The sequence below is a fragment of the Microcaecilia unicolor genome, chromosome 2 (assembly GCF_901765095.1).
Source record: "Microcaecilia unicolor chromosome 2, aMicUni1.1, whole genome shotgun sequence".
Lineage (NCBI taxonomy): Eukaryota > Metazoa > Chordata > Amphibia > Gymnophiona > Siphonopidae > Microcaecilia > Microcaecilia unicolor.
Window position 1 is genome coordinate 421342854 of NC_044032.1, and position 27527 is coordinate 421370380.

Below are 27527 nucleotides of genomic sequence, written 5' to 3' on the forward strand. Positions count from 1 at the left end.
ACCGCTATGTTTAAATATAAACCGCGGGAATCCTCATTAGTCTTGAGTGTTCTTAATTTTTACTTCTTTTTTTATTTTTTTATATAACTCATTAATACAGCACTTATCTTATTTTCCGGTTTTTTCTACTGGTTACTGATACGCTCTACAGTGCGCTTCTGTTTCGTCATTCCTTCTTCTGGAGCGATAACTTTAGTGTGCCAGTTCGTATATCAGTTAAGTCTATAAGCTGCTCGATTTTTCAGTCATTTTGTATATTACCCACAATGGCGCTGATCACGTGATTATATAGCGTCAGACGCTTTGATGGCTTCTACTTCCTGTAAACATAGCGGTGAGGTGTAGTTTATGAAATATAATAAACACACCGGAGCAATCTGAAGTCTAAAAGATTAAAAGAAGTAAAAAGACTGTGTGAATACGATTTACGTGCTGTGAGTATATTTATTATTATCAATTACAGTGAGCACGAAAGTAATAATACTACAAACATATTTTAGTAAAAGGGCCCTTTTGTCTCCAACTTACATGATAAGCTTTTGGGGATAGAATTTATCATAGGCGAATTCTACAAAATGCTATAAGCCAATTTGTTTGGAAAGATGAACTAAAAATATACATTTATTATTATCAGTACACTTTTTACTAGGGATATAGAGCAAGCCATATTATACAAAACTGTAAGTTAGCAGAACATTTCATGTTGGTCACACACACTGAACACAGAAAAATCCCTCTCCAAACACAAATATAGTGACTACAAGTTATAAAAAGAAATATGTAGGCTAAAACTGATCTCTTGTCCATTCCAGCTTCCCTGCAGAATAGAAGGGAAGGGAGAAGCAACAAATGAGGGGGATCAGATTAGGGAGCAAAGTGGCTCCTTCTTCTAGACCAGTGGTTCTCCAAACTGTCCTGGGGGACCACCAGCCAGTCAGGATTTCAGGATATCCCTAATGAATATGCATGAGAGAGATTGGCATGCCTGTACGTCCATTATATACAAATCTCTCTCATTCATAGTCATTGTATTTTCTAAAGTAACTGTACCATAAACTTTCCATGTACATCCAAACCCTTTAATTTACTCCACTTTATTATTGAATTATACAAATTTAAAAACCCTACGCACACTCATTCTACCATTCATACTCTAACCATTCTATGGACTGATTTCACACTTCTTCAACGAACAAGTTCAAACTCTGCTGTTAGAATCACAATCCTGTATAATTGTCATAGGTGATTTTTCACTTATCTGACTTGAATAGTTTTCCCAACTCTGTTGGTGATGTATTTAGTAATCAGTCCTTCTTTATATCAAAACAAGTCTTTACAATATATCTCTACACGCTTCCTCTGTCATCTTCAGTTGTTCTTCTTTAGTTGTTATGCTACTAGTTCTCCTTTTACATCCATTAATGTTTTTTCGTTAAGAAAGTTAATTGATCAGATAGTATAGCGCATGCAGTAACCTTTTCTCAGCATCTTCCCTAAATCAGACAGTCGAGCCTCACTGATATATGTAGACTTAAACTTCAGCATAACCTTAAACTTCATATGTTATACTTTATTTAAACCTAGCTTCTAAGGATGAGGATCTTATGGACAAGGAGCATAATCTTATGGGTCTTTTTTTTGTTGTCGTCTTTGCAGTAAATTGGTTCGTAAGGTTCTTAAAGACATGCTGGTTCAAAACTATGATCGCTTCTCCAAGTCTGGATCATCGTCTGCCTTCTCTGGCTACTTGGCATGTATGTAACAAGAATTTTAGAGTTGGGGCTTTTATATCAATTGTAATCAAACAGTAAGTGCTTTCTATTTTTAAAGCCACCATTAGAATTTTATAGATATGAAAATTGTGGTTTTGACAAAAAAAAAAAAACGTAAATTAGTTAACAGATCTACCTCTGTGATCTGCATTAATACTACTACTGCTACTACTACTTAGCATTTCTATAGTGCTGCCAGGGTTACGCAGCGCTGTACAATTTTAGCATGGGGAAGGACAGTCCCTGCTCAAGAGAGCTTACAATCTAAAGGTTACAAACTATGTAGTCATTTACATTAATCAATGTAAAAACAAGTTGAAAAGTGCACACTTACAGTTTGACTGGAATAATAGGGAAGGGACGTAGGCCAACAGTCAGTCAACTCTCAAGAGGTTGATTGTAGTAAAATTTGAGAAACCAGATTCAATAGACTTGACACGGACTGTGTTTCGGCAATAAAATTGCCTGCCTCAGGGGTCAAGTATCTAAAAACACATATACATACACAAATACAAAAATATATCACAAAGAGATCAGTACATAAATATACATATGTATATATATTTAACAATTATATATAATTTTCATTTTTTTCAATATAAGGAGGTAAACGCCCATGAGAGATAGTGGCAGAAAAAGGAGAAATATTTAGTAAAAAGCACAAAGCCCCAAGCACCAATGTGAAATGTGTATATATGCATAATTTTTAACATCAATAACATTTTAAATGCCAACAACATATTAAGTCATCTTACTTCAAAAAGTAAATAAATGAAGAGGATAAGCCAGAATATAGAGCTAGCGAAAGGATAAGCATTTCAGTCAAACAAAGGAGGTGTGAGGAACCATAAGGTCTCATTGACTAACCTGCTGTGAATGTCTATATTTCAAGCGTAATAAAATTAGTCAAGCCAAAAACTGCTAAAGAGATAAAGAAACCAACCATCATAAATAAACAAACTGAAAACATCACCCAATAATTACAAAACCCACTACTACAAAAGCAGAAGTAAAGGATATAATTTGCCACATATGTATGTATATTGTATTACATTCCAGCTTATTTTCGAAAGAGAAAAACGCCTATAGTGTGACCTAAATCGGGAGATAGACGTTTGTCTCGCAATGGCGCCCAAATCGGTATAATCGAAAGCCGATTTTGGGCGTTTCCAACTGCACTCCGTCGCGGAAATGAATAAAGTTGACGGGGGCGTGTCGGAGGCGTGGTGGAGGCGGAACTGGGGCGTGGTTATCAGCCGAGGAGAGTTGGACATCTTTAGCTGATAATCGGAAAAAAAGGCGTTTTGACCGCGATTTTGGGTCACTTTTTTTTACCCTTTTTTTCACGAACAAGTCCCAAAAAAGTGCTCCAACTGCCCAGATGACCACTGGAGGGAATCGGGGATGACCTCTCCGGACTCCCCCAGTAGTCACTAACCCCCTCCCACCAAAAAAACCCCCACTTTACAAACTTTGTTTCCAGCCTCTATGCCAGCCTCAAATGGTACCCAACTCCATGACAACAGAATGTGTTCGATCCTCTCACAGCCTTTCCCTGGGTCAGATGTGGCTCTCAGGTGCAGTACAGGGTCACATCAGCATTGCATTGTGGTGGGTGTAGGGTATTGGGCTCCGTGATTTAATTAGCTTGTGTTACAGTCTCACGATGTTGGTAGTTGGTAGGCTCTTCTCCCATGGTGCTTTTCCCCCTGCCAACTGGGTCAGAGTGTGCCCTGTTGTGTTTCCTGTTGTAGTCCATGCGGTAGTGGCCATTTTTGTAAGCCAGTTTTAGTTCCCTTTCCTGTGGTAGCCACGTTACAGAACTTAGTTCTTACCTTGAATGTGGCTGAAAGAGGGCATTGTACAGCATTCTGCCAGCTCTGACCTACTGCTCATCTCAGTACCAGGGAGACTCCTTGCCAGTGAGGCACAACCTCTGATCTGCAGTTAACTGTGACTAAGCGTGCTTATTCCAATAAAGGACGTTTTCGGAGAGATTAGTCTTCAGGTGTCAACTTGGGCCAATGTTATATAGCACCAACCAGTCCTAGAGGCCTGCGTGTATGCAGGTCCCTGGAGCACTTTTAGTGGGTACTGCAGTGCACTTCAGCCAGGTGGCCCCAGGTCCATCCCCCCCCCCCCACCTGTAACACTTGTGCTGGTAAATGGGAGGCCTCCACAACCCACTGTACCCACATGTAGGTGCCCCCTTCACCCCTAAGAGCTATGGTAGTGTTGTACATTTGTGGGTAGTGGGTTTTGGGGGAGGGGGTTGGGAGCTCAGCACCCGTGGTAAGGGAGCTATGCATGTGGGAGCTTTTTCTAAAGTCCACCGCACTGACCTAGGGTGTCCAGTTGGTGTCCTGGCATATCAGGGGGGCGAGTGTACTACGAATCCTGGCCCCTCCCACGACCAAATGGCTCGGATTAGAACGTTTTTGAGCTGGGCGTTTTTAGTTTCCGTTATCGCTAAAAAAAACAAGCGCCCAGCTCAAAAACGTCCATTTTTTCGAAAATTCGGTTCAGCCCGCCCCTTCACGGACCCGTTCTCGGAGATAAACGCCCATGGAGATAGGCGTTTCCGTTCGATTATGCCCCTCATTGTATTCTTTTAACTCACAGATGCAATAATCACATTTAGACCTTTTTTTTAAATTGAGCTGTCTTTTCATATACTTTACTTAAGAACATAAGAACATAAAAGTAACCATACTGGGTCAGACCAACGGTCCATCTAGCCCAGTATCCTGTTTCCAACAGTGGCCAAACAACATCACAAGTACCTGGTAGAAACCCAAATCGTGGCAACATTCCATGCTACCAATCCCAGGGTATTGTACTGAAGTCAGAAGCCATGTGCCAGAGCTCCTCCTGTATTGTAGGTTCTGAATCTGGCCACCAGGTGTCATCCTTAAGAGTGTACTCAAATGTGGTCTCACTAGAACTCTATGATATATCAAGAACAAAAATATAAAATGCACAAATAATTCTCAATAATATAAATTCACTTCATTCAATGGACCAGCAGAAAGTTAATTCATATGACAAATTTATACCATTATGATGTTATCAGTTCACACTAATATTCTTCATTGGTCTGATATCAACTATTCTTTATAGCTTTATTTATTTATTATTTTTATATGTTTTCAAAAAAAGTCTCTTCATAAAATCTTCCCTTAAAAAAAAATCTAAATTATTTTTACAAAATGTATTTATGTATCTTTGTCAACACGTTGTCTGTAAGTATATAACAATCGCAACAAATCAGTCCTCATTGTGAATGTTATATACCTACAGACTACATATTGACAAAGATAGGTAAGAATTTTTTGTAAAAATCAATTTGATGGTTTTTTAAGGGAAGATTTCATGAAGAGATGTTTTTGAAAAAAAAAATACAAAAAGAAAAGATAATAAATAAATAAATAAATAAAAGTATAGAGAATAGTTGATTGACGGATTGATGAAGAATATTGGCATTAATTGATGATCATAATGGTGTAAACGTGCCACATGAATTAACTTTCTGATGGTTCATTGAATGAAATAGATTTATATTATTGAGAATTATTTGTGGATTTGATCCTTATAACTCCTGTTTCCCTAGTAGAGGTGTGCACAGGGACATAATATGGTCCCCATCTCCATTTTACCCAGTCCATTCCTTTCCATCCCCACCCCATCTCCATCATATTGGTACCATCCCCTCATCATCCCCACAGTTTTCTTTCCCATCCATGTATCCAATCTGCATTTAAAAGATCTTTTAAATTCAAACAAAACATTAAGTACATCCTATCACTTGTTAAAATTTAACACAAAACAATAGGCATTATTTTATTAAATATGCAAGAAAAACATATTATTAACATGGATTCCATTTTTTTAAGCTTAGCTGTTGGTGTTTCAAGTTTCCAAATCAAGGTGAACATGGGAACACAATCTGGTCCCCATCCCTTCCTGTCCCCATTCACTTCCAATTCATCCCCTTCCATTCCCACAGTATTAATGACTGTTTTGTTACCAACACCACAGATTACCGTGGGTTTCCCATTGTTCCCATCCCCATGCACACCAAGGGTTATGAACACTGCCTTTGCAGTATCACCAGTCCCAGATGTGAAAGAACTGATCAAGGAATTGAACTAGGCTGTGTACAGTAATGCCACAGAATCACAGATCCAGCTTGACCCATTTTTTGTTGCTGCCTTCTAAATACATTAGTTTTAACTAGTGGGCTCTTTTCTTGTAATTGCCAGCACTCATTACACCTTTTGGATAGTCTTTCTCATAGGTGGCTCAGATTTATCTGCTGTTTACAGTCTGGATATTCTCTATTCTGGCTCTGGAATCCTCAGGAGAAGTAATTTGGACTTCTTTATGTTCAGCAGAAATACTCAACTCCATATCAGTCAGGTACAGTATATAAGGTTACTCATAGATCACGGTGCTGTCTAGCCAAGCTCTGTATTCACTTGCTCTGTCATTCATTTGCTGCAGTGTCAGCAGTATGGCATGACCCAGATACTGGCGGGAGTCTTTAGGTCAATATTCCTGGCTTTTTGACATTCCCATTATGAATTGCTGCAACTCTAGTGTTGGCATAAAAAAGCATCAAATGGTAATCAGGCTTAGTGGGTGCATCAAAGAGAGCAGCTCTTGTAAGCTAACCCATAAATGAATAGATTTTATGTGGCTATCAGAACAAAGTGCAAAAAACCCCAGGGCCTGCTTGAAACCATGCAGAGGAACTGTCAAGAGAACCCCCTAGAGACCTGTGTCTGGCATTCACAGTGATAGCAGATTAAAGACTTTTCTCCATCGACAAGCATGGGATGTGCAGGCACACTTGTCAGTGATGTTCTCCAGATGGATTCCTGTGCAATGCTCTCCTCTAGCTCAGGGGAAAAAAAATTTTTAAGCCCTTGAACAGGCTTGGTTACTCCTGCCTAACTCAGACTGCTCCCTCTTCACATCAGTATCATGGCCCCAACCATGACCTGGTCCTCACTCACCCCGGATGGCTTCAGAACTGTGCCACCTCCACCATTGTGGCTTAATTGTTTTTTGTTTGTTACATTTGTACCCCGCGCTTTCCCACTCATGGCAGGCTCAATGCGGCTTACATGTCGTATACAGGTACTTATTTGTACCTGGGGCAATGGAGGGTTAAGCGACTTGCCCAGAGTCACAAGGAGCTGCCTGTGTCTGAAGTGGGAATCAAACTCAGTTCCTCAGTTCCCCAGGACCAAAGTCCACCACCCTAACCACTAGGCCACTCCATCCTTCTGCCGTGGTCCAGACACTCCCCAGTCTTCTCCTCTCTGCCTTGTCACGCTGACGCCAGTTTACATTAGGCACACACACGCGCCACAGCTGCTAACTTAAAGGACCGACAGGGGCCGGCGCACCTTGATGACATCTGCCGGCGGGGGTATAAGAAATACCGGAGTCCTTGTCTACCTTGCCTTCGCAGCATGTCGCCTACGCTCCTGGGTGCATGTTGCTGCTGGCTCCTTGTCTTGCTTTGCCTCGCTTCTGCTCAGAGACTCCAGTCCTCAGTCCTATTCAGAGTCTTCAGCCCCCAAAACTGGTGCAACCCGGTAAGCACGGTAAGCACAGCAGGGGGGCTTTGGCCTTTGAGGGCGCCAAAACAAAACAAACCTGAAACCACCCAGAGTGATTCTCTGCCACCAGCTGCTGTCTGCCGACGCCACCACTACCACCACCACCACCGCAGGTCCTTCTCCAATCTTCTCTGCTGCCGCAGCCACCAGGCACCACCGCAGGTCCTTCTCCTTCTCCGGAGTGCTTTGCTGCAGGTCCTTCCAACTTATCCTTTCCTGCCTTCGCATCTCACCTCCTCCAAGTCCTCCTGACGTGTACTTCCTGTCAGTCAGAGCCTGTTTCCGCTGCATGAGGTGATGCAGTAGGAAAGATCTGTGGCTGCAGTCAGAGCTTCATTTAATGCGTTAATGTGCCCGCCGCTGCCCAGTAAGTACACAATATTTTCAGTACTATGATTCCCTAAAAAAATGATCCCCTAATATAAATAGCCCAATTTTGAATTTTGGCTGCCTAGGTTTAGGTAAAGTTTCAGCTGATGGTTAAGGCTCATAGCTGAAAATTCTCATAAAGCAATTCAACCCCATTTAGGTCTCCTGTACTAACATTAGGTTTGAGTGCCTAGCTAGCCTAAAGTCATCCAATTTTTCAGTAGCTAAAATAAGAAAGAGGGGACATTTTTCCCTCATAGGATCTAAACCCCTAACTCCCTAGTTAAGTGGCTAAGTTCCACTGAAAATTGGTCCCTATGTATACAAGCCTATCAGCTACTGAGAAAAGTATTTAAAAAAAATAACAACTGCATTTCTTTAAAGATCCTCAAAGTTGTGAATTTAACACGAGTTGGCAGAAAAGGCAGGCCTCAAATAATTTGTCAATAGCTCAAGACACTCTGATAAATTTTCACATTTTCCGTAAGTAATAACCAATAAGAGAATAACATGATAGACAGACGCTACTATACAGAACACTAATAATTCCCCACGTGGAAAAAAAGATATGCTGGCTTAAAGAATTAAAAGACCGTAAAGAAGGAAAGAAAAAATAATTTCAAAGAACTTTGATTAAAACAAATTCATAGTTAAGCAATTATTAAAGATATGTTTTAAATATTGTGCATTTGTTATACCAAATGAATGAATTCTAGCCTTTTCTTTTTGCTCTCAAATTCTATGTGCCGAAGTTGTCGCCTTTCCTCTTCTTTCTTCTGCTTGTCCTGTTCAGTTTTGGGCTTAGATCTTTCCTCATCATCCAGCTTCTTTTGTTTCTCCTCCCATAACTGAAGTTGATGTAGACATAGTTCTTCTAGTTCCAAATAATCCAAGTTCAAGGTAATACCACCTCTTTCTAAAGAAAATTTAACCAACAAAAAGTCTTTTACACATTTCAAATAGCTACTTGGACAAAGCAACGGTTGCTCACATGTGACAGGTGTTTCCCATAGACAGCAGGCTGATAAGCACACAAGTGGGTGAGGTCATCTGACAGTGGTAGGATGGAACTGCTTTCCCACAGCTGGATGATAAATTGGAGCTCATTTTCAAAGCACTTACGGCCCTGTTTACTAAGGTGCGTTAGTGTTTTTAGCGCGCCTACCAGGGGCGTAGCCACGGGTGGGCCTGGATGGGCCTAGGCCCACCCAGTTTGGGTTCAGGCCCACCCAGCAGCGGAGCGGAGGGAGCAGGCAGCGCTGATCCTGCATCTGCCTCCTTCTCTCTGACGGCAGCGCTTCCCAGACGCTGCCTCCGCCGCCACGATCTACCTCCTCCCTCTGTCTCACTCTCAACAGCAGCGGTAGCGATTCAAACACGCTACCTCCTGCTTCTAACCTGGAAGCGTCTCCTCTGCTTCCGGGTTAGGAGCAGGAGGCAGCGTGTTTGAATCACGACGCTACCGCTGCTGTTGAGTGAGACAGAGGGAGGAGGTAGATCGTGGCGGCGGAGGCAGCGTCTGGGAAGCGCTGCCGTCAGAGAGAGGGCGGGCAGGTGGAATGGGAGGGAAGGATGCATGGGGGTGAAGGAGAATCGCTGGACACATGGATGGGAGCGGGAGGGGAGGGGAGAGAGGACAGTCACTGGGATGGATGGATGGAGGTGGGGGTCAGGGGAGAGAGAATTGCTGGGGATGGAGGTGGGGGGGCAGGGGAGAGAGGAGAATTGCTGGGGATGATGGATGGAGGTGGGGGGCAAGGGAGAGAGGAGAATTTCTGGGGATGGATGGAGGTGGGGGTCAGGGGAGAGAGGAGAATTGCTGGGGATGATGGATGGATGGATGGATGGATGGAGGTGGGGGCAGGAGAGAGAGGAGAATTGCTGGGGATGGATGGATGGAGGTGGGGGGCAGGGGAGAGAGGAGAATTGCTGGGGATGGATGGAGGTGGGGGGCAGGGGAGAGAGGAGAATTGCTGGGGATGGATGGATGGAGGTGGGGGGCAGGGGAGAGAGGAGAATTGCTGGGGATGGATGGAGGTGGGGGGCAGGGGAGAGAGGAGAATTGCTGGGGATGGATGGATGGAGGTGGGGGGCAGGGGAGAGAGGAGAATTGCTGGGAATGGATGGATGGAGGGGACAGGGGCAAGAACAGAATTGCTGGGGATGGATGGATAGGGGCAGGGGAGAGAAGAGAATTGCTGGGGATGGATAGAGGGGAGAGGAGAGTTGCTGGACATGGGTGGATGGAGGGGAGGGCAGGGGGCAGAGGAGGGTTGCTGGACATGGATGGATGGAGGGAAGGGCAGGAGAGAGGAGGCTGCTGGATATGGATGGAGAAGAGGGAAGGGAGAGAGAAGAAATGCTGGACATGGATGGAGGGGAGGGAAGAGTGAGGAAGGAGATGAGATGAGGGAAAAGGAAGAGAGGAGAAAATTGCACATGGATGAAGAAAATAGGCAGAAGCTGGATCCACTGGACAGTCAAGTCTGCGGAGGACCCAGAGCAAGAAATGAAGAAGAAAGGCGGAAAGTAAAGAAATAAATGGAAAGGAAGCCCTGGAAGAGGACAGATAGCAGCAGAATCAGATACTGGGCCAGTATGATCAGAAAAACAAAGTCACCAGACAGCAAAGGTAGAAAAAAATCATTTTATTTTCATTATAATGATTGGAACATGTCCACTTTGAGAATCAGGTGCTCAACATTAAAAGTTTATATTTATTTACTTATTTATGACATTTTATCCCATATTAAACATGAATTAGATTGGAACCTGGGATCATTTAATGTTTTTTTTCCTGGAGAGAGTAATGCATTGCCTCCTCCACCCCCCAGGCTCTCTCCCCGGCTATAGCCAGCTCTGCAATTTTGAAGGGAGGTGCACAGGTGGACAGGGGGGGGCGCAGAGGTGAACCGGGGAGAGAGCCTGTTGTTAAACATTTACCAGCACACCACTGTCTAGTGCCCACCCATCCAACCTGTTGGCCCACCCAAAAATTGACTTCTGGCTACGCCACTGGCGCCTACACATGGCGTGCACACTAACGATGTAGGCACCTATAGAGATATTTGTTGGATTATTTGTAGTAAATAATTAGCAGATTTTATACACACAGCTTCAGCTTTAGAAATGTTAATTTCTTTTCTTCATCTCTCTCATACACCCCAGAATAATTCACTGCTGAGTCACTTTAAAGTTGAAGTAACAAAAACATCTGTTTACTCACAGTTTGTAGTTAGATTATATTCAGACAGGCTTATATATACATAATACTATACATTTGGATTGTCAGCTCTTTCCATGTGCTTAGATGGTAATGGATGCTCACATCACCATAGATCCTCAGGTTAGGAGAGATCATGAGCTCCATGTGCTGTGCCTAACCCCCACAGGAAGTTGCATGGGTGTGACCTCTCTAAGTAATTCACATCAGAGGTCACAGAGTAATCACAGAGAAAAACATTGGTGACAGGCAATGCATGTAAAATACAATACATTATTCCAACAAACCCCTTCTCATGCATAACTGTCATGCAATTATTAATTCACACAAAGTCCAAGCTTTAATCGCAGATTCTCAAAACGTTCTCTGGGTAACGGTTTGGTCATGATGTCAGCTGTCATCTTACTGGTGTGACAATAGTCTAGCCTGATGACCCCTTCTTTCGCCAGCTCTCGCACGTTGTGGTATTTCGTTGCGATGTGCTTGGTGCGTGACTGAACCTTGTCATTCTGTGACAGTCTGATGCAGCTCTGATTATCTTCCATTATCTGGATTGGTCTCTGTTCAGCTATTCCAAAATCCAGCAAAAGTTTTTCAATCCACATCAGTTCTCTGCATGCTTCTGATACAGCCACATATTCAGCTTCTGTAGAAGACAGACTCACAATACTTTGTTTATGACTGGCCCAAGAAATTTTTACATTTCCATACATAAACACATATCCACTTGTGGATTTATAATCAGAATGATCCCCTGCCCAATCTGAATCACAGTAACATATTAGTTTTGGATTACTATTGGCTGAAATCTTTAATTTACAATCAATGGTACCTTTTAAATACCTTACCATCCTTTTAACTGCAGTCCAATCTGATTTGGTAGGTGAGCTGACCCTTCTGCTCAAAATTCCTACTGCATTTGCTATATCAGCCCTGTATGTGGTAGTCAGATATAAAAGCTTACCTATGGCTGATCTATATTGGATGTTATCTGGTAAAGGTTCTCTTACTGTTTCATCCTTCAGAAAATCAGTGATCATGGGAGTGCTTACAACTTGGGCATCTTGCATACCTAAACTTTCAATAAGCTCATTTATTTTCTGCTTCTGGCTTAGAAGATAAGAACCATCATTTTGTTTCTCAATTTCTATACCAAGATAGTATGACACATTACCAAGTTCTTTTATCTCAACATTCAAGTTTAAATATTTTACAATGTCCTTGTACTCTTGCTCACTTTCGCTTGCAATGAGCAGATCATCAACAAAAGCTAAAATGTATGCATATTGTCCATTTCTGCACCTAGTGTACAAGCATTTATCTGCTTCACCTTGCTTAAATCCTAAATTTGTCAATATTTCATGCAATTTGTCATTCCAACATTTTGCACTTTGCTTTAATCCATAAAGACCTTTGTTTAATTTACACACTAGCTGTCTTTGTTTTGTATTTATGAAACCTGTTGGCTGTTCCATGTACAAGTCTTCAGTTATATCTCCATGAAGAAATGCTGTTTTCACATCAATGTGGTTGACTTGCATGCCTTTTGAGACTGCAATGCTCAGAAGTGTTCTAATTGTCGTGTGTTTCACTACAGGTGCAAACACTTCATCAAAATCTTCTCCATATTTTTGAAGATATCCCTTTGCGACTAATCTGGCTTTATACCTTTCCACTTTTCCTTGTGCATTCCTTTTTAACTTGAATACCCATTTGCATCCTATAGCTTTCTTGCCAGGAGGTAATTTTGTAAGAATCCAAGTATTATTTTTATGCAATGCATCAATTTCTTCTTGTGCTGCTTTACGCCATTCAGCAGCTTCTTCTGCTGGCATTTTCTCAATCTCATCCCATGTTAAGGGCTCTTGAGCTTCTGCTGACTTTGTTAGGTAAGACAGTCTTGGGGGTGGAACACCTTTGTTTTCCCTGGATGAGCGTCTGACAACAGGTTGGTCCGACCTTTCTGCATCCTCTAAATCTGAGAGTCCTTCTCCAATTGATTCCCCTTCTCCAACTGTACTGTCTTCTTCAATGATCCTTTCTGTGTCTGCTTCCTCTGCCTGTTCCTCGTTAGATACAGATGAGTTGCTTTCAGACATCTGCCTTGGTATGGCATTTATATACACTGGCATGTCTATTATGGTTCTAGTTTCATATTCTGGATGATAAGGCTCATCTGGGATAATCCAGCCTTTATCAACCCTTTTGTTTTCATCAAAATATGTAACATGTCTTATGCCAACAATGCCAGTTTTCAGATTCAAAATTCTATATCCTTTGTGTCCTGGAGCATAGCCAACTAAAATGCCCCTTTCTGTTGTGGAATCCAGCTTATGCCTTCTTTGCTTTGGTACATGAGCATATGCTGTACTTCCAAATGTTCTTATGTGTGACAGGTTTGGCTTCCTACCATGCCATGTCTCATGTGGTGTGCGCTCAGCGCCTTTAGTTGGCATTCTGTTTTGTAGGTACACTGCTGTGAGAATGGCTTCCCCCCATAGTCTTTTAGGGAGATTGCTATCTGACAGCATACATCTGGTCATTTCCACAAGTGACCTAAATTTTCTCTCTGCAACAGAATTTTGCTCTGGTGTATAAGCTACTGTTGTGATATGCTGAATGCCTTCTTGTTCTAGAAATGTGCGCATGCTTTGTGAAGTGAACTCACCACCATTGTCGGTCTGAAGAACCTTTGGTTTTCTTTCAAATTTATTGCTCACCATGGCTACGTATTTCTTCAGCATGTCTGTGACTTGACTTTTTTCTTTCAGCAAATAGGCCACACAGTATCTAGAGAAATCATCCAAGAATATTAGCACAAATCTGTTATTTCCCAATGATGGGATATTAAACGGTCCACATAAGTCACTGTGTATTAAGTCCAGTACTTTATTACTCCTATTTCCTGTGTATGCAGGAAATGAGGGTCTCACACCTTTTTGAGTAACACAGTCTATGCATTTCTCCATTTTACCAGTATCTGCACTGATCTGAATGCCTGTGGCTAGTTGCCCATTGTGAAGATCCTGGATCACCTTAAAATCACGATGTCCCAGGCGGCGATGCCAGATTTCCAGACTACATTTACCATCATTCTTCCTTACTTGCGCCAGATGTGAGGCTTCACCTGAAATGCTCAGTTTATAAATATCATTATGCATAAAAGCTTCAGCATACACTTCATCATTTTTAGAGATTGTGCACTTACTGTTTTCAAAATGAATCACAAATCCCTTCTTATCTAATGTAGATACACTAAGCATATTGCAAACTGCTTGGGGAATATACAAGACATCACTTACAGGAATTTCTTTAACTTCATTAGACACTTTGCATTTTAAGAATCCAATGCCTTTTGCTTGGATCTGAGTAGTCCCTGCGTTTGCAGTTTTAAGAATACCTTCTTCTGGACTCATTTCCTGAAAGAAATCCTTAGAATTGGTTAAATGGCATGTGCTCCCCGAATCCAAAATCCAAGTACTTTCATTTGAATTATTATTTACCATAGTCAAAGATTTTTCTGCCATTAGAAAGCCCTTATGTTTATCATTGTCTTTCATACATTTCCTGGTTGGAGAATTCTTTTGTTCCATTGGCTTAGGTGAGCTAGAGGGAGTGTTTTGTGTTTCCTTACACCATTTAGATACATGTCCCTCCTTTCCACATGAGTAGCAAATCAGCTTGCCCTTGGGTGGAGTTTTCCCATAGCTCCGCCTTCCTCTGTTCTTTGCCAAGAAATTTGTTTCATTTCTCTCTGACTGACTTTGAGAACACATCTCCTCAGAATCATTAATTATGCATTCCTGCCTCAGTTTTGATGCTGCCTGTTCAAAAGATTGCCCTTCAATGGCTTCATTTACAGACCTAAAAACATCAAACTTCTTTGATAGTGAGGTAAAAAGAAATGCTCTTTTCAATGCATCACACATGGGAATTCCAGAAAGTTCTAACTTTTGAAATGAAGACATAAGATGCATAATGTGATCATTACATTTACTTTTATCCCTTAATTTGGTTTCATTCAACTCTGCCAACCAAATTGGTTGCTGTTTTGCATATGTAGTTGCATACATAGTTCTCAGTTTATATAACATTTCATTTGCTGTATCTTTTGCCTCCACTAATATGGCTTGTTTCTCTGAGAGAGCTTCCAAAAACATGCACTTCACATAATAGTTTGCATTGTCCCATTCAGCCATATTTTCAGCTGTTCTGTTTTGGTCTAAACATATATTTAATTTCTTTGCTTGAAGGAGACATCTGAATCTTAGTTCCCATTGCTGATAATTAAATTCAGTTAATTTAGGCACCTTGAGAGAGTAGAAAAATGGTGAATTTCCTCCCTCAGCCATTTTCTTAGCCTTCTGTTTGGTGTGTGGGGGGAGAGAGAGACAGACTGAATCTTTCTTTTAAAACTTAAGAGAAAAATGTGGCTTTTTTACTGCCTGGTAATATTTCTCTTCTTTTTCAATTCCTGGCCCTGGGCCCATAACCCTTTTGTTGGATTATTTGTAGTAAATAATTAGCAGATTTTATACACACAGCTTCAGCTTTAGAAATGTTAATTTCTTTTCTTCATCTCTCTCATACACCCCAGAATAATTCACTGCTGAGTCACTTTAAAGTTGAAGTAACAAAAACATCTGTTTACTCACAGTTTGTAGTTAGATTATATTCAGACAGGCTTATATATACATAATACTATACATTTGGATTATCAGCTCTTTCCATGTGCTTAGATGGTAATGGATGCTCACATCACCATAGATCCTCAGGTTAGGAGAGATCATGAGCTCCATGTGCTGTGCCTAACCCCCACAGGAAGTTGCATGGGTGTGACCTCTCTAAGTAATTCACATCAGAGGTCACAGAGTAATCACAGAGAAAAACATTGGTGACAGGCAATGCATGTAAAATACAATACATTATTCCAACAAAATTGTAGGCGCATACATGGTTAACGCACATACATGGTTAACGCACATTAAAAATGTTAATGCACCTATAACGCTGGGGGTTTATTTATAGAATACTAGGGGTTATCCCCCGGATTCTATATATCATGCTGAGATTTCCATGCTGAAATCGAAGTGTATACCATAACAATGTGAATAAGTTAATTGGTTAACACGCTAATCAGCGCTTATAATTGGACATTAAGTAATTATCAGCACTAATTGGCATTAATTAGAATTTATCCATATTACCCGCCAAGCGTATTCTGCAAAGTGGTGCACATAAATTCTAATGCACACTGCTAAAAGGGGGTGTGGTCATGGACGTTCCAGAAAACTATGCTCAGGTTTACAAAATACGCCTGCTCTGCACCTAACTTAGGTGCTGGTATTTACACTAAGTTTTGCTTGGCATAAATTGCCGCACCTAGAGTTAGGCACTGCCATGGCCATTTGGCGTAAAGGACAAATCAAACTCCGGTATACATATAAAGTATCACATACCATGAAAAATGAGTTTATCTTGTTGGGCAGACTGGATGGACTGTAAGGTCTTTATCTGCCGCCATTTATTTATTTGTTTATTACATTTGTATCCCGCGCTTTCCCACTCATCGCAGGCTCACTGCGACTTACATAGTAACAAGAGAATACAATCTGTAGTATCAGAATCAACAAAGGAGGCATGTGGTAGGACAAATGAACAAGGGGTAAATGAGATAAAAGAGGTATGAGAGAAAGGATAGGGATAGGTAAGGACGTAGAGCGATAAAGAAGAGGTAGGGGAAGAGTATGGAGGGCAAGAAGATCGGTAGGAGGTAATTTCTAAGTCACTGTTGTCAATGATAAGATGAACCAGCAAATGGATGAGTTGCTTATGTTTGCCTATGGTAGGTCAAGTCATTCAGGTAAATTTGTTTGAATAGATGGGTTTTCAATAGTTTCCTAAAGGGAAGGTACTCACTAGTTGATCGAATGTTTCTGGGTAGAGTATTCCAGAGTTGGGATCCCAGGCTCTCCTTAATATACAATGCTACCCCTCCACTAATTCGATCCACCCTATCAATATGATATCATTTGTACTCCAGTATGACAGTGTCAAACTGGTTATCCTCCTTCCACCAGGTCTCAGAGATGCCTATTATATCTAATTTTTCATTTAGTGCAATATATTCTAACTCTCCCATCTTATTTCTTAGGCTTCTTGCATTCGCATATACCGCTTTTCTACAGTTTTTGCAACCACATCCAAAGTGTTCTATCTGGGGCAACGGAGGGTTAAGTGACTTTGCCCAGAGTCACAAGGAGCTGCAGCGGGAATCGATCCCAGTTTCCCAGGACCGAAGTCCGCTGCACTAACCACTAGGCTACACCTCCACTCCGCAATATAGACGTTTCAAACTATGTTTGTTGTTCCTATTTACATCCTGCTCAGTACTTGACTGCTCAGTGCCCCAGTCCTCCTCAGTGCTCCAGTCCCCAACATTTTCCTGCAGCCAGCCTTCCACCTACAAGCCTCAATCCAGTGTTTTCTTGGACTTGGCCACCATCAGCCGATACCCTCCGGACCTCCGGGTCAGGAGCTTGGCGGCCTCCCATGGGCTTTCCTTCCTAGACCCATGACCAGGGTTGCCAGATGGGCGTTTTTCCCGCCCAATTGGGCGGTTTTCCGCAACCCGCCATGGGAAACTTTTGCCCGCGGCGGGTTGCGGTTTTTTGGGCTCGTTTTGTTTTTTCTGGGCGGTTTTTCGGCCGGCAGGGGGTGGAGCTAATGGTGACAGAGGCGGGGTTTGTGACGTTTTGGGCGGGGTTTGTTGATGTATTGGGCGGGGCGATGGCGGTGGGGGCGGGGCTGATGGCGGTGGGGCAGGGTGATGACGGAAGGGGTGGGGCTGATGACGGCGGGGGCGGGGGTGATGACGGAAGGGGCGGGGTTGATGACGTCGGGGGTGGGGTGTGTGCGGTTTTTGGGCGGGTTTTGAGCGGTTTTGTGTGGGAATTTTTTTTTTATATGGCAACCCTGCCCATGACAATCAGTTTAATTTCTCCAGTGGATAAAACAGTCACACAGCTCTTCTCTCTTCCTTTATACAATAAGCCTAAATTTCTGTGCAGTGTATACATATAGTGACATATAGAATGTACCCTTTTGGAGATAGGCTGCAGGGCTCGTGTCTCTGCTGAGGAGAAAGCTAATCAGCCTTTAAACAAGCAGCTTACAAAGAATATACCCTTTTGGAGATAGGCTGCAGACGGCCCTGTCCTCCTGCTTTAAGCTTGCCTATCTGTTGCTGGTATCTGTTGTTCTCAACATTACATTTATTAGTTTATAAGCCATCAGATTTCTCTCTTTTCCATCAAACATTGCTAATTCCTCCCTTCCCCCCACAAACAGTTTTAAACTTAGTGGGTGTGGCTAGTGTTTCTGCTGGGGAGAAAGCTAAGCAGCCTTTGAGCAAGCAGCTCACAAAGAATATACCCTTTTGGAGATAGGCTGCAGAAGGCCCTGTCCTCCTGCTTTAGGTCACGGTTAACTACACTAGCACGCATCTCATGACCTGGCAAGCAAAACTCGCTGTATGTCGCTGCTACGGCAACAGCCCACGAACTGGTAAAATTGTGAGTCGCCAGCACCGCATGGCCGGCTAGGACGCAGTTAACAATCCTGGCGCTGTAATCATTATAAGGGGATTATAAAGCACCACGTGGCCGGCCCATGAGACCTCGGTGTAGGTCGCGGCCACTAACATTAATGCCTGAACCGCTGTAATGCGGATTGTGAGTACCGCGTGGCTGGCCAAAAACGGGTACTGCTCTGTGGCAAACCCGCCTTCTATGCGCCATGGGTGGCGTATGTGGGACTCTCCAGCCTAGTGCGTGGAATCCCATGAGATAGGCAGCTAACTCGAGATGGCCGGCCATCCTGGAAAAAGCTAAATGGGGGTCGGCAGGAGAAAGCTAAAACGCCTTGCAGCCACACAAATTTTTAAATGTCTACGTACCGTAAAACTTTTCTCGATTCGCTGGAATATCGTGTTCTGCTGGAAGAGCTTCTTTGACTGTACTCTGCACGAGCTGTGCCCGGGGCGGATACAAAACGTGTGCCTGTAAAATTTCAGGAGCTGCTGCCCAGCGTTGCTCTTCTCCTGCCTCCAAATTCAAAAGGACTTCCTATGCAGTTTGAATTCCTCTCTCCTCCTCCCTTGCTCCTCCCCTTCTTTCCTGCCCCTCCCCTTGCTACCCCTTGTTTCCCTCCCACTACTACCTCTGCTCTCTAGCTGGCTCTCCCTGTACCCTCCCCCACACTTCTGTCTTCGCTGGCCTTCAGCCCGGTTGTGGTCGGCCCCCCTTTAACGGGTGTGCCTGGTTCTTTTCTATTCCTCTTCTCTCCCCCTCTTCCCTCCCTTTCTCCTGCGCAAATGTTGCACCTTATCTACCCGTCAGAGTGGGCTATGTCAATCCCAGATCTGCAGCTAATAAGACTGAAATCCTTACAGACTGGATTAAATCAGACAAACTTGATCTACTATTCATTACAGAAACTTGGATCCATAGTCCAAACGACCCAATCATAATTGATTTATGCCATCCTGAATATAAGATCATACACTGACCAAGAAAAGTAGAAAGAGGTGGAGGGATAGCACTTATTTATAAATCGTATTTCGTCCCCGAATCAATATCAGAGTTAATCACACCTCAGCTAGAAATTGCTTCATTCAAAATCCATAATCTTAAACTATGCGACCAACTAACTTGCATTCTGTTTTACAGACCTCCAATAAACTGGAAAAACAGTCAATTTATTTTTATGGACTTTATTGCAGACGCCTGCACTAATTACTCCAATGTACTATTAATTGGAGACCTAAATCTACACTTAGAAGACTCCCACTCCCCAAATACCCGCAATTGCATGGAATTCTTTCAACTATGCAATATTGACCTTCCTCCAGTGCAACCAACTCACATTAAAGGTCACTCGCTTGACATAATTTCTTACAAATTCTCCAACAACCAAAACATAACTATATCTGATATATATCTTGGTCTGATCATTATAAATCGACACTAACCTTATATTGGCGCACAAAGGATATACTTTTAACTCAAAATCCCTCAACAATCACCTCTAGAGGACAGATTGACAAAGACAGTTTCTGGCAACATATATATAACAACAATTGGTCAGCACAACCTAACTCTCTCTCCTTCCTTACAGTTTGGAACACCAGATGCAAACTCATCCTAGACGAAATTGCTCCCCTTCGATCCAGAACTTTATGTAAACGTCAACCATCACCATGGTTTAATGACCTACTAAAAAATCTAAAATCACAAACCAGAAAACTAGAAAAAGCATGGATTAGATCAAGAAACAACCTCACCTTTAACGCCTGGAAACAGTCACAGCGAACTTATAAGAACGCCATAAAAAGAGCAAAAGGAACCTACTATACTCAAAAAATCACAATCAATGGCACAGATATAAAGAAACAATCCAGCTTATTTTCGAAAGAGAAAGACGCCCATATTTCGACCCAAATCGGGATATGGGCATCCTTTTCCCGTGGGCGCCCAAATCAGTATAATCGAAACCCGATTTTTGGCGTCCTCAACTGCAGTCCATCACGGAGACGAACAAATATAATGGGGCGTGTCGGAGGCGTGGTGAAGGCGGGACTGGGGCATGGTTATCGGCCGAGGAGAGATGGGCGTCTTTAGCTGATAATCGAAACAAGAAGGGCGTTTTTGACGAGAATTTGGTCCGCTTTATTTGGACCCTTTTTTTCAGGTCCAAGTCCCAAAAAAGTGCCCCAACTGACCAGATGACCACCGGAGGGAATCGGGGATCACCTCCCCTGACTCCTCCAGTGGTCACTAACCCCCTTCCACCAAAAAAAACCCACTTTACAAACTTTTTTCCCAGCCTGTATGCCAGCCTCAAATGCCGTATCCACCTCCATGACAGCAGAATGTGTTCTATCCTCTGACAGCCTTTCCCTGGTTCTGATGTGGGTCACGGGTGAGTGTGACACCTTTTCTGTTAAGGGCACTGCAGAGTCACATCAGCAATGCATTGGGCTCCGTGATTCCACTAGCTTGTGTTAAAAGCTCACGATGTTGGTAGTTGGTAGGCTCTACTCCCATGGTGTTTTTCCCTCTGCTTACTGGGTCAGAGTGTGCCCTGTTTTGTTTCCGGTAGTCCATGAGGTAGTCTCCATTTGTGTAAGACACTTTTAGATCCCTTTCATGTGTTAGCCACGTTACAGCACTTAGTTCTTACCTTGAATGTTGCTGAAAGAGGGCATTACATAGTAACATAGTAACATAGTAGATGACGGCAGATAAAGACCTGCTTGGTCCATCCAGTCTGCCCATGACAAACTCATATGTGTATACCTTACCTTGAATTTGTACCTGTCCTTTTCAGGGCACAGACCATATAAGTCTGCCCAGCAGTATTTCCCGCCTCCCAGCCACCAGTCCCGCCTCCCATCACCGGCTCTGGTACAGACCGTATAAGTCTGCCCACCCCTATCCTCGCCTCCCAACCACCACCCCCTCTTCCCCTCAACTGCTCCGCCACCCAATTTCAGCTAAGCTTCTGAGGATATATTCCCTCTGCACAGGATTCCTCTATGCATATCCCACGCATGTTTGAACTCCGTTACCGTTTTCATCTCCACCACCTCCCGCGGGAGGGCATTCCAAGCGTCCACCACCCTCTCCGTGAAAAAATACTTCCTGACATCTTTCCTGAGTCTGCCCCCCTTCAATCTCATTTCATGTCCTCTCGTTCTACCGCCTTCCCATCTCCGGAAAAGGTGCGTTTGCGGATTAATACCTTTCAAATATTTGAACGTCTGTATCATATCACCCCTGTTCCTCCTTTCCTCCAGGGTGTACATGTTCAGGTCAGCAAGCCTTTCTTTATACGTCTTGGAACGTAAATCCCATACCATCCTCGTAGCTTTTCTTTGCACCGCTTCCATTTTTTTAACATCCTTCGCAAGATACGGCCTCCAAAACTGAACACAATACTCCAGGTGGGGCCTCACCAACGTCTTATACAGGGGCATTAAAACCTCCTTTCTTCTGCTGGTCACTCCTCTCTCTATACAGCCTAGCAATCTTCTAGCTACTGCCACCGCCTTGTCGCACTGTTTCGTCGCCTTCAGGTCCTCAGATACTATCACCCCAAGATCCCTCTCCCCTTCCGTGCCTATCAGACTCTCCCCGCCTAACACATACATCTCCCTTGGATTTCTCCTCCCCAAGTGCATCACTTTACATTTCTTCACATTGAATTTTAATTGCCAAACCTTAGACCATTCTTCTAGCTTCTTCAGATCTTTTTTCATGTTTTCCACACCCTCCGGGGTGTCCACTCTGTTGGAAATCTTGGTGTCATCTGCAAAAAGGCAAACCTTACCTTGTAACCCCTCGGCAATGTCACTCACAAATATATTGAACAGAATGGGCCCCAGCACCGATCCCTGAGGCACTCCACTACTCACCTTTCCTTCCTCCGAGCGAACTCCATTTACTACCACCCTCTGGCGTCTGTCCGTCAACCAGTTCCTAATCCAGTTCACCACTTCGGGTCCTATCTTCAGGCCGTCTAGTTTATTTAAGAGCCTCCTGTGGGGAACCGTGTCAAAAGCCTTGCTGAAATCTAAGTAGATGATGTCCATAGCACGTCCTTGATTTAATTCTCCCGTCACCCAGTCAAAGAATTCAATGAGATTCGTTTGGCACGATTTCCCTTTGGTGAAACCATGTTGTCTCGGATCCTGCAACTTATTGGTTTCCAGGAAATTCACTATCCTTTCCTTCAGCATGGCTTCCATTACTTTTCCAATAACCGAAGTGAGGCTTACCGGCCTGTAGTTTCCAGCTTCTTCCCTATCCCCACTTTGTACACCATTGTACACCATTCTGCCAGCTCGGACCTACTGCTAATCTCAGTACCAGCGAGACTCGTTGCCAGTGGGGCACACCCTCTGATCTGCAGTTAACTATGAGTAAAGGTGCTTATTCAAATAAAGGACGTTTTCAGTGAGATTAGTCTTCAGGTGTGAACTGCTGTGCCAAGGTTATACACCAGGAACAAGTCCTGTACCTGGAGCACTTTTAGCGGGTACTGCAGTGCACTTCAGGCAGCCAGACCCAGGCCCATCGCCCCCCACCTGTAACACTTGTGGTGGTAAATGGGAGGCCTCTAAAACCCACTGTACCCACATGTAATTGCCCCCTTCACCCCTAAGAGCTATGGTAGTGTTGTACATTTGTCCCTCCCGCGACCAAATGGCTTGGATTGGGACGTTTCTGAGCTGGGCATTTTTATTTTCCATTATCACAAAAAAAAAAAAACCCGCCCATCTCAGAAGGGACCAAATCCATGGCATTTGGTCCGTGCAAACCGTATTTTCGAAACGAAAGATGGACGCCCATCTTTTTCGATAATACGGTGTGTCCTGCCTCTTCACATACCCGTTTTCGGACATAGATGCCCATGGATATGGGCGTTCGCGTTCGATTATGCCCCTCAATATCAACTAATAAAGAGCCTCCTCAACACTAATCCAGTTACTTTCTCACCTTTAAATTGCCCATCTGCAGACCAACTGGCTAAACACTTTTATAATAAAATTACTAATCTTCATAACTCAATTCCCCATGATGGTAACTACATAGATACCTTTCTCGATGAATTGGATCCCAACATTAATGAAATTCTGGTTGACCAATCATGAACAAGTTTCACCCTCCTCACCACCGAAGAAGTTTCCAAGACGATCTCTAAACTCTCCAGATCCCATTGTCATCTTGACTCCTGCCCCAGCCACTTAATGAAAGACGCCCCTGAACGCTTCATCACAGATCTCACTGCCCACCTTAACTTCTTGTTACAACAAGGTTCCTTCCCTACAGAACACGGTAACATATTACTCACACCAATACCCAAAGACTCCAAAACACCTATAGGTGATGTTACCAACTACCGACCAGTGGCTTCCATCCCCCTACTAATTAAATTAATGGAAAACAGAGTGACCTTCCAAGTCAACGAGTATATACAAAAATTCTCCATCCTTCATGAATCTCAATCAGGTTTCTGTCCTACCCATAGTACGGAAACAGTATTGCTTACTTTAATATCCAGATTCAAGCAAGAAATATCATTCGGAAATAGCGTACTCATTTTGCAGTTTGATATGTCTAGAGCATTTGACATGGTTGACCATTCTATTCTTACTAGACTTCTGGATAAGTTGGGAATTGGTGGAAATGTTATAAAATGGATTGAAGGCTTTATTACCTCTAGATCCTATCGAGTCAAGTCATCTACAGCAATATCATCTCCCTGGTCATCAGATTACGGTGTCCTCAGGGTTCTCCCCTATCCCCAATTCTATTCAACCTTATGATGATTCCTTTGGCTAAATCCCTTTCCAAACATGGTCTCAAGCCTTTTATCTATGCTGACGATGTTACCATATTTATTCTCTTCAAATCTAACTTGGCAGAAATTTCCAACAAAATAACCAATGGTATGAATATCCTAACTTCTTGGGCCAACACTTTCAAAATGAAATTGAACAAAGACAAAACTCAATGCTTAATCTTCTCCTCCCAATATTCCACATTCCATCCAACTACTCTCACCACTCCTGATATCACAATTCCTATATCCAACAATCTGAAAGTCCTTGGAGTTACATTGGATAAATACTTATCCCTTGAAGACCACGCAATATCCATCACCGAGAAAATGTTCAACATGATGTGGATGTTGAAACGTGTGAAACCTTATCTCCCCTTGATTACCTTCCGTAATTTGGTACAATCCACGGTACTCACCCACGCTGATTTCTGTAATAGTATCTTCATTGGATGTAAGGCCCAAATCATGAAGAAATTTGAAACTGCCCAGAACACGGCAGCTAGACTTATTTATGGGAAGCCTAGATTCGAAAGTGCAACACCTCTCCGTATGAAACTTCATTGGCTCCCTATTAGAGAACGAGTGAACTTTAAGGCCATCACACTAACCCACAAGATCATCCATGGAGTATCACCAAGTTACATGGTCAATCTTTTAAATCTTCCATCCAGAAACAGGTCAACATCTTCACGAACATACCTTAACCTGCACCTTCCCAATTGCAAAGGACTAAAGTATAAAACATATCATGCATCTAACTTCCCCTACCTGGGATCCCAACTCTCGAATGCTCTACCCAGAGACATTCGATCAACTAGTGAGTACCTTCCCTTTAGGAAACTATTGAAAACCCATCAATTCAAACAGATTTACCCAAACGACTTGACCTACCATAGGCAAACATAAGCAACCCATCCATTTGCCAGTTCATCTTATCATTGACAACAGTGACTTAGAAATTACCTCCTACCGATCTTCTTGCCCTCCATACTCTTCCCCTACCTCTTCTTTATCGCTCTACGTCCTTACCTATCCCTATCCTTTCTCTCATACCTCTTTTATCTCATTTACCCCTTGTTCATTTGTCCTACCACATGCCTCCTTTGTTGATTCTGATACTACAGATTGTATTCTCTTGTTACTATGTAAGCCGCAGTGAGCCTGCGATGAGTGGGAAAGCGCGGGATACAAATGTAATAAACAAATAAATAAATGGCGGCAGATAAAGACCTTACAGTCCATCCAGTCTGCCCAACAAGATAAATTCATTTTTCATGGTATGTGATACTTTATATGTATACTGGAGTTTGATTTGTCCTTTACGCCAAGTGGCCATGGCAATGCCTAACTCTAGGTGAGGCAATTTATGCCAAGCAAAACTTAGTGTAAATACCAGCACCTAAGTTAGGTGCAGAGCAGGCGTATTTTGTAAACCTGAGCATAGTTTTCTAGAACGCCCATGACCACACCCCCTTTTAGCAGTGTGCATTAGAATTTATGTGCACCACTTTGCAGAATACGCTTGGCAGGTAATATGCATAAATTCTAATTAATGCCAATTAGTGCTGATAATTACTTAATGTCCAATTATAAGCGCTGATTAGCGTGTTAACCAATTAACTTATGCATATTGTTATGGTATACACTTCGATTTCAGTATGGAAATCTCAGCATGATATATAGAATCCGGGGGATAACCCCTAGTATTCTATAAATAAATCCCCAGGGCCACTGCTCCCCTCTCCTTGCGCTGCTTCCTTTCCTGCAGATATCAGCGGCGTGCCTTCACCACCAATGCCAGGACTTTTCATGCATGCACAAGAAGTCCCGGCATCAGCAACTGAAGTTACGCCGCTGACGGCTGCAGGAAAGAAAGCAGAGACTGCAGTTCTGGGGGGAACCCAAGCGCAAAGTGAGGGGCTCAGGCTCCCAAGGCTGCCTCCTCGTGGCTACACCACTGATGTATGCCCTTTTATGACATTACTCCCTTATAGTGTTTTCAATATTTCTTTGTAGGTGGTAATTGAAGCTCAGGGCCTGGAGACCATGATTGCTGCAACACCTGATGAGGGCGAGGAAGATTTGGAGTCCTATACTGGAGTGTCCACCATCTTATTGGATGTCCAGCTTAGACCAGTTACTTTTTTCCAGGGATACAGTGACCTAATGTCTAAAATGTTCTCCGCAACAGACGATCCCGTCAGCATAGTGAAAGGACTTATCCTCTTGTTAGATCACTCAGAGGTAATAACACCACATTAAATCTTCAGTTTGCATTGTGTTTCAAAAGATGTATGTATGCAATCTATTTTATTCCACGTATGCTTTTTCATTTTTTGTGCCTGCTCCTTGGAGATCAATTACTTTTAGTAAGCAGGAAAAAGAGTTCCCGGGGTGATCCAGGAAACTACACTCTGGTAAGCCTGATGTCAGTGCCCAGCAACATGACTGAATAAAGAACAAACTTATTGAACACATAGACAAACATGGTTTAACGTGACAGCCAAGGGAAGTCTTGCCTCATCAATTTGCTACATTTTTTTGAAGGCGTAAATAAACATGTAGATGAAGGGGCGCCACTTGATGTAGTGTATCAACTACATCAAAACACTTTTTGCCCCAGCCCCTCCCCTGCTCCACCCACATGTACGCCCCCTTACACTTACTACAGCATGTGTACCCTTATAGAATAGCACTAAAGGGTGCTTATCTGCGTAAGTATTAATTCACTGTGCATTTGTGTGTGAAGGGGAACGTAACTGTGGGCAACCAGTTATAGAATTGACCTTCGTATATTTAAATGTTCACTGGCCACCGGTAAACAGAACTCTTTTTGAATATGAACTCCATACTGTTTTGTCTGGGGTTAGATAACTTGCATGTGTAAGCAAAAAAATCCCACTGCAGAGAATGCCAGGTCCTGTAATGCAATATCTCTGTGTGCTGCCATGCTACTGCCAGAGAATCCTCCCTATTTTTAGCCCATCTTCCCAGTTTTTTGTAAACAGAGAAAGATGTGAGGCTTTACACCTCTATTTCTAGATGCAGCAATCAGTCACTTTTCTTTTTTTTTATTTTTTGGGGTAAGTGTCTCACTCATACTCATTCTTTGAGAGAAATGGTTCA

General features: G+C 42.9%; 1 protein-coding gene across 2 annotated transcripts in view; it reads left to right on the forward strand.

Annotated features, from left to right (window-relative positions):
- The window catches only part of MTTP (microsomal triglyceride transfer protein), a 139256-nt gene that overhangs the window by 96162 nt on the left and 15567 nt on the right, over positions 1 to 27527 (forward strand). Inside the window, exons 13-15 of one of the 2 annotated variants that reach the window (XM_030190736.1) lie at positions 1657 to 1754; positions 6058 to 6191; positions 26418 to 26645. In XM_030190736.1, the coding sequence (XP_030046596.1) occupies positions 1657 to 1754; positions 6058 to 6191; positions 26418 to 26645 (460 nt within the window). The remainder of the gene's footprint in view (positions 1 to 1656; positions 1755 to 6057; positions 6192 to 26417; positions 26646 to 27527) is intronic. The other variant, XM_030190737.1, reaches the window with a different exon arrangement.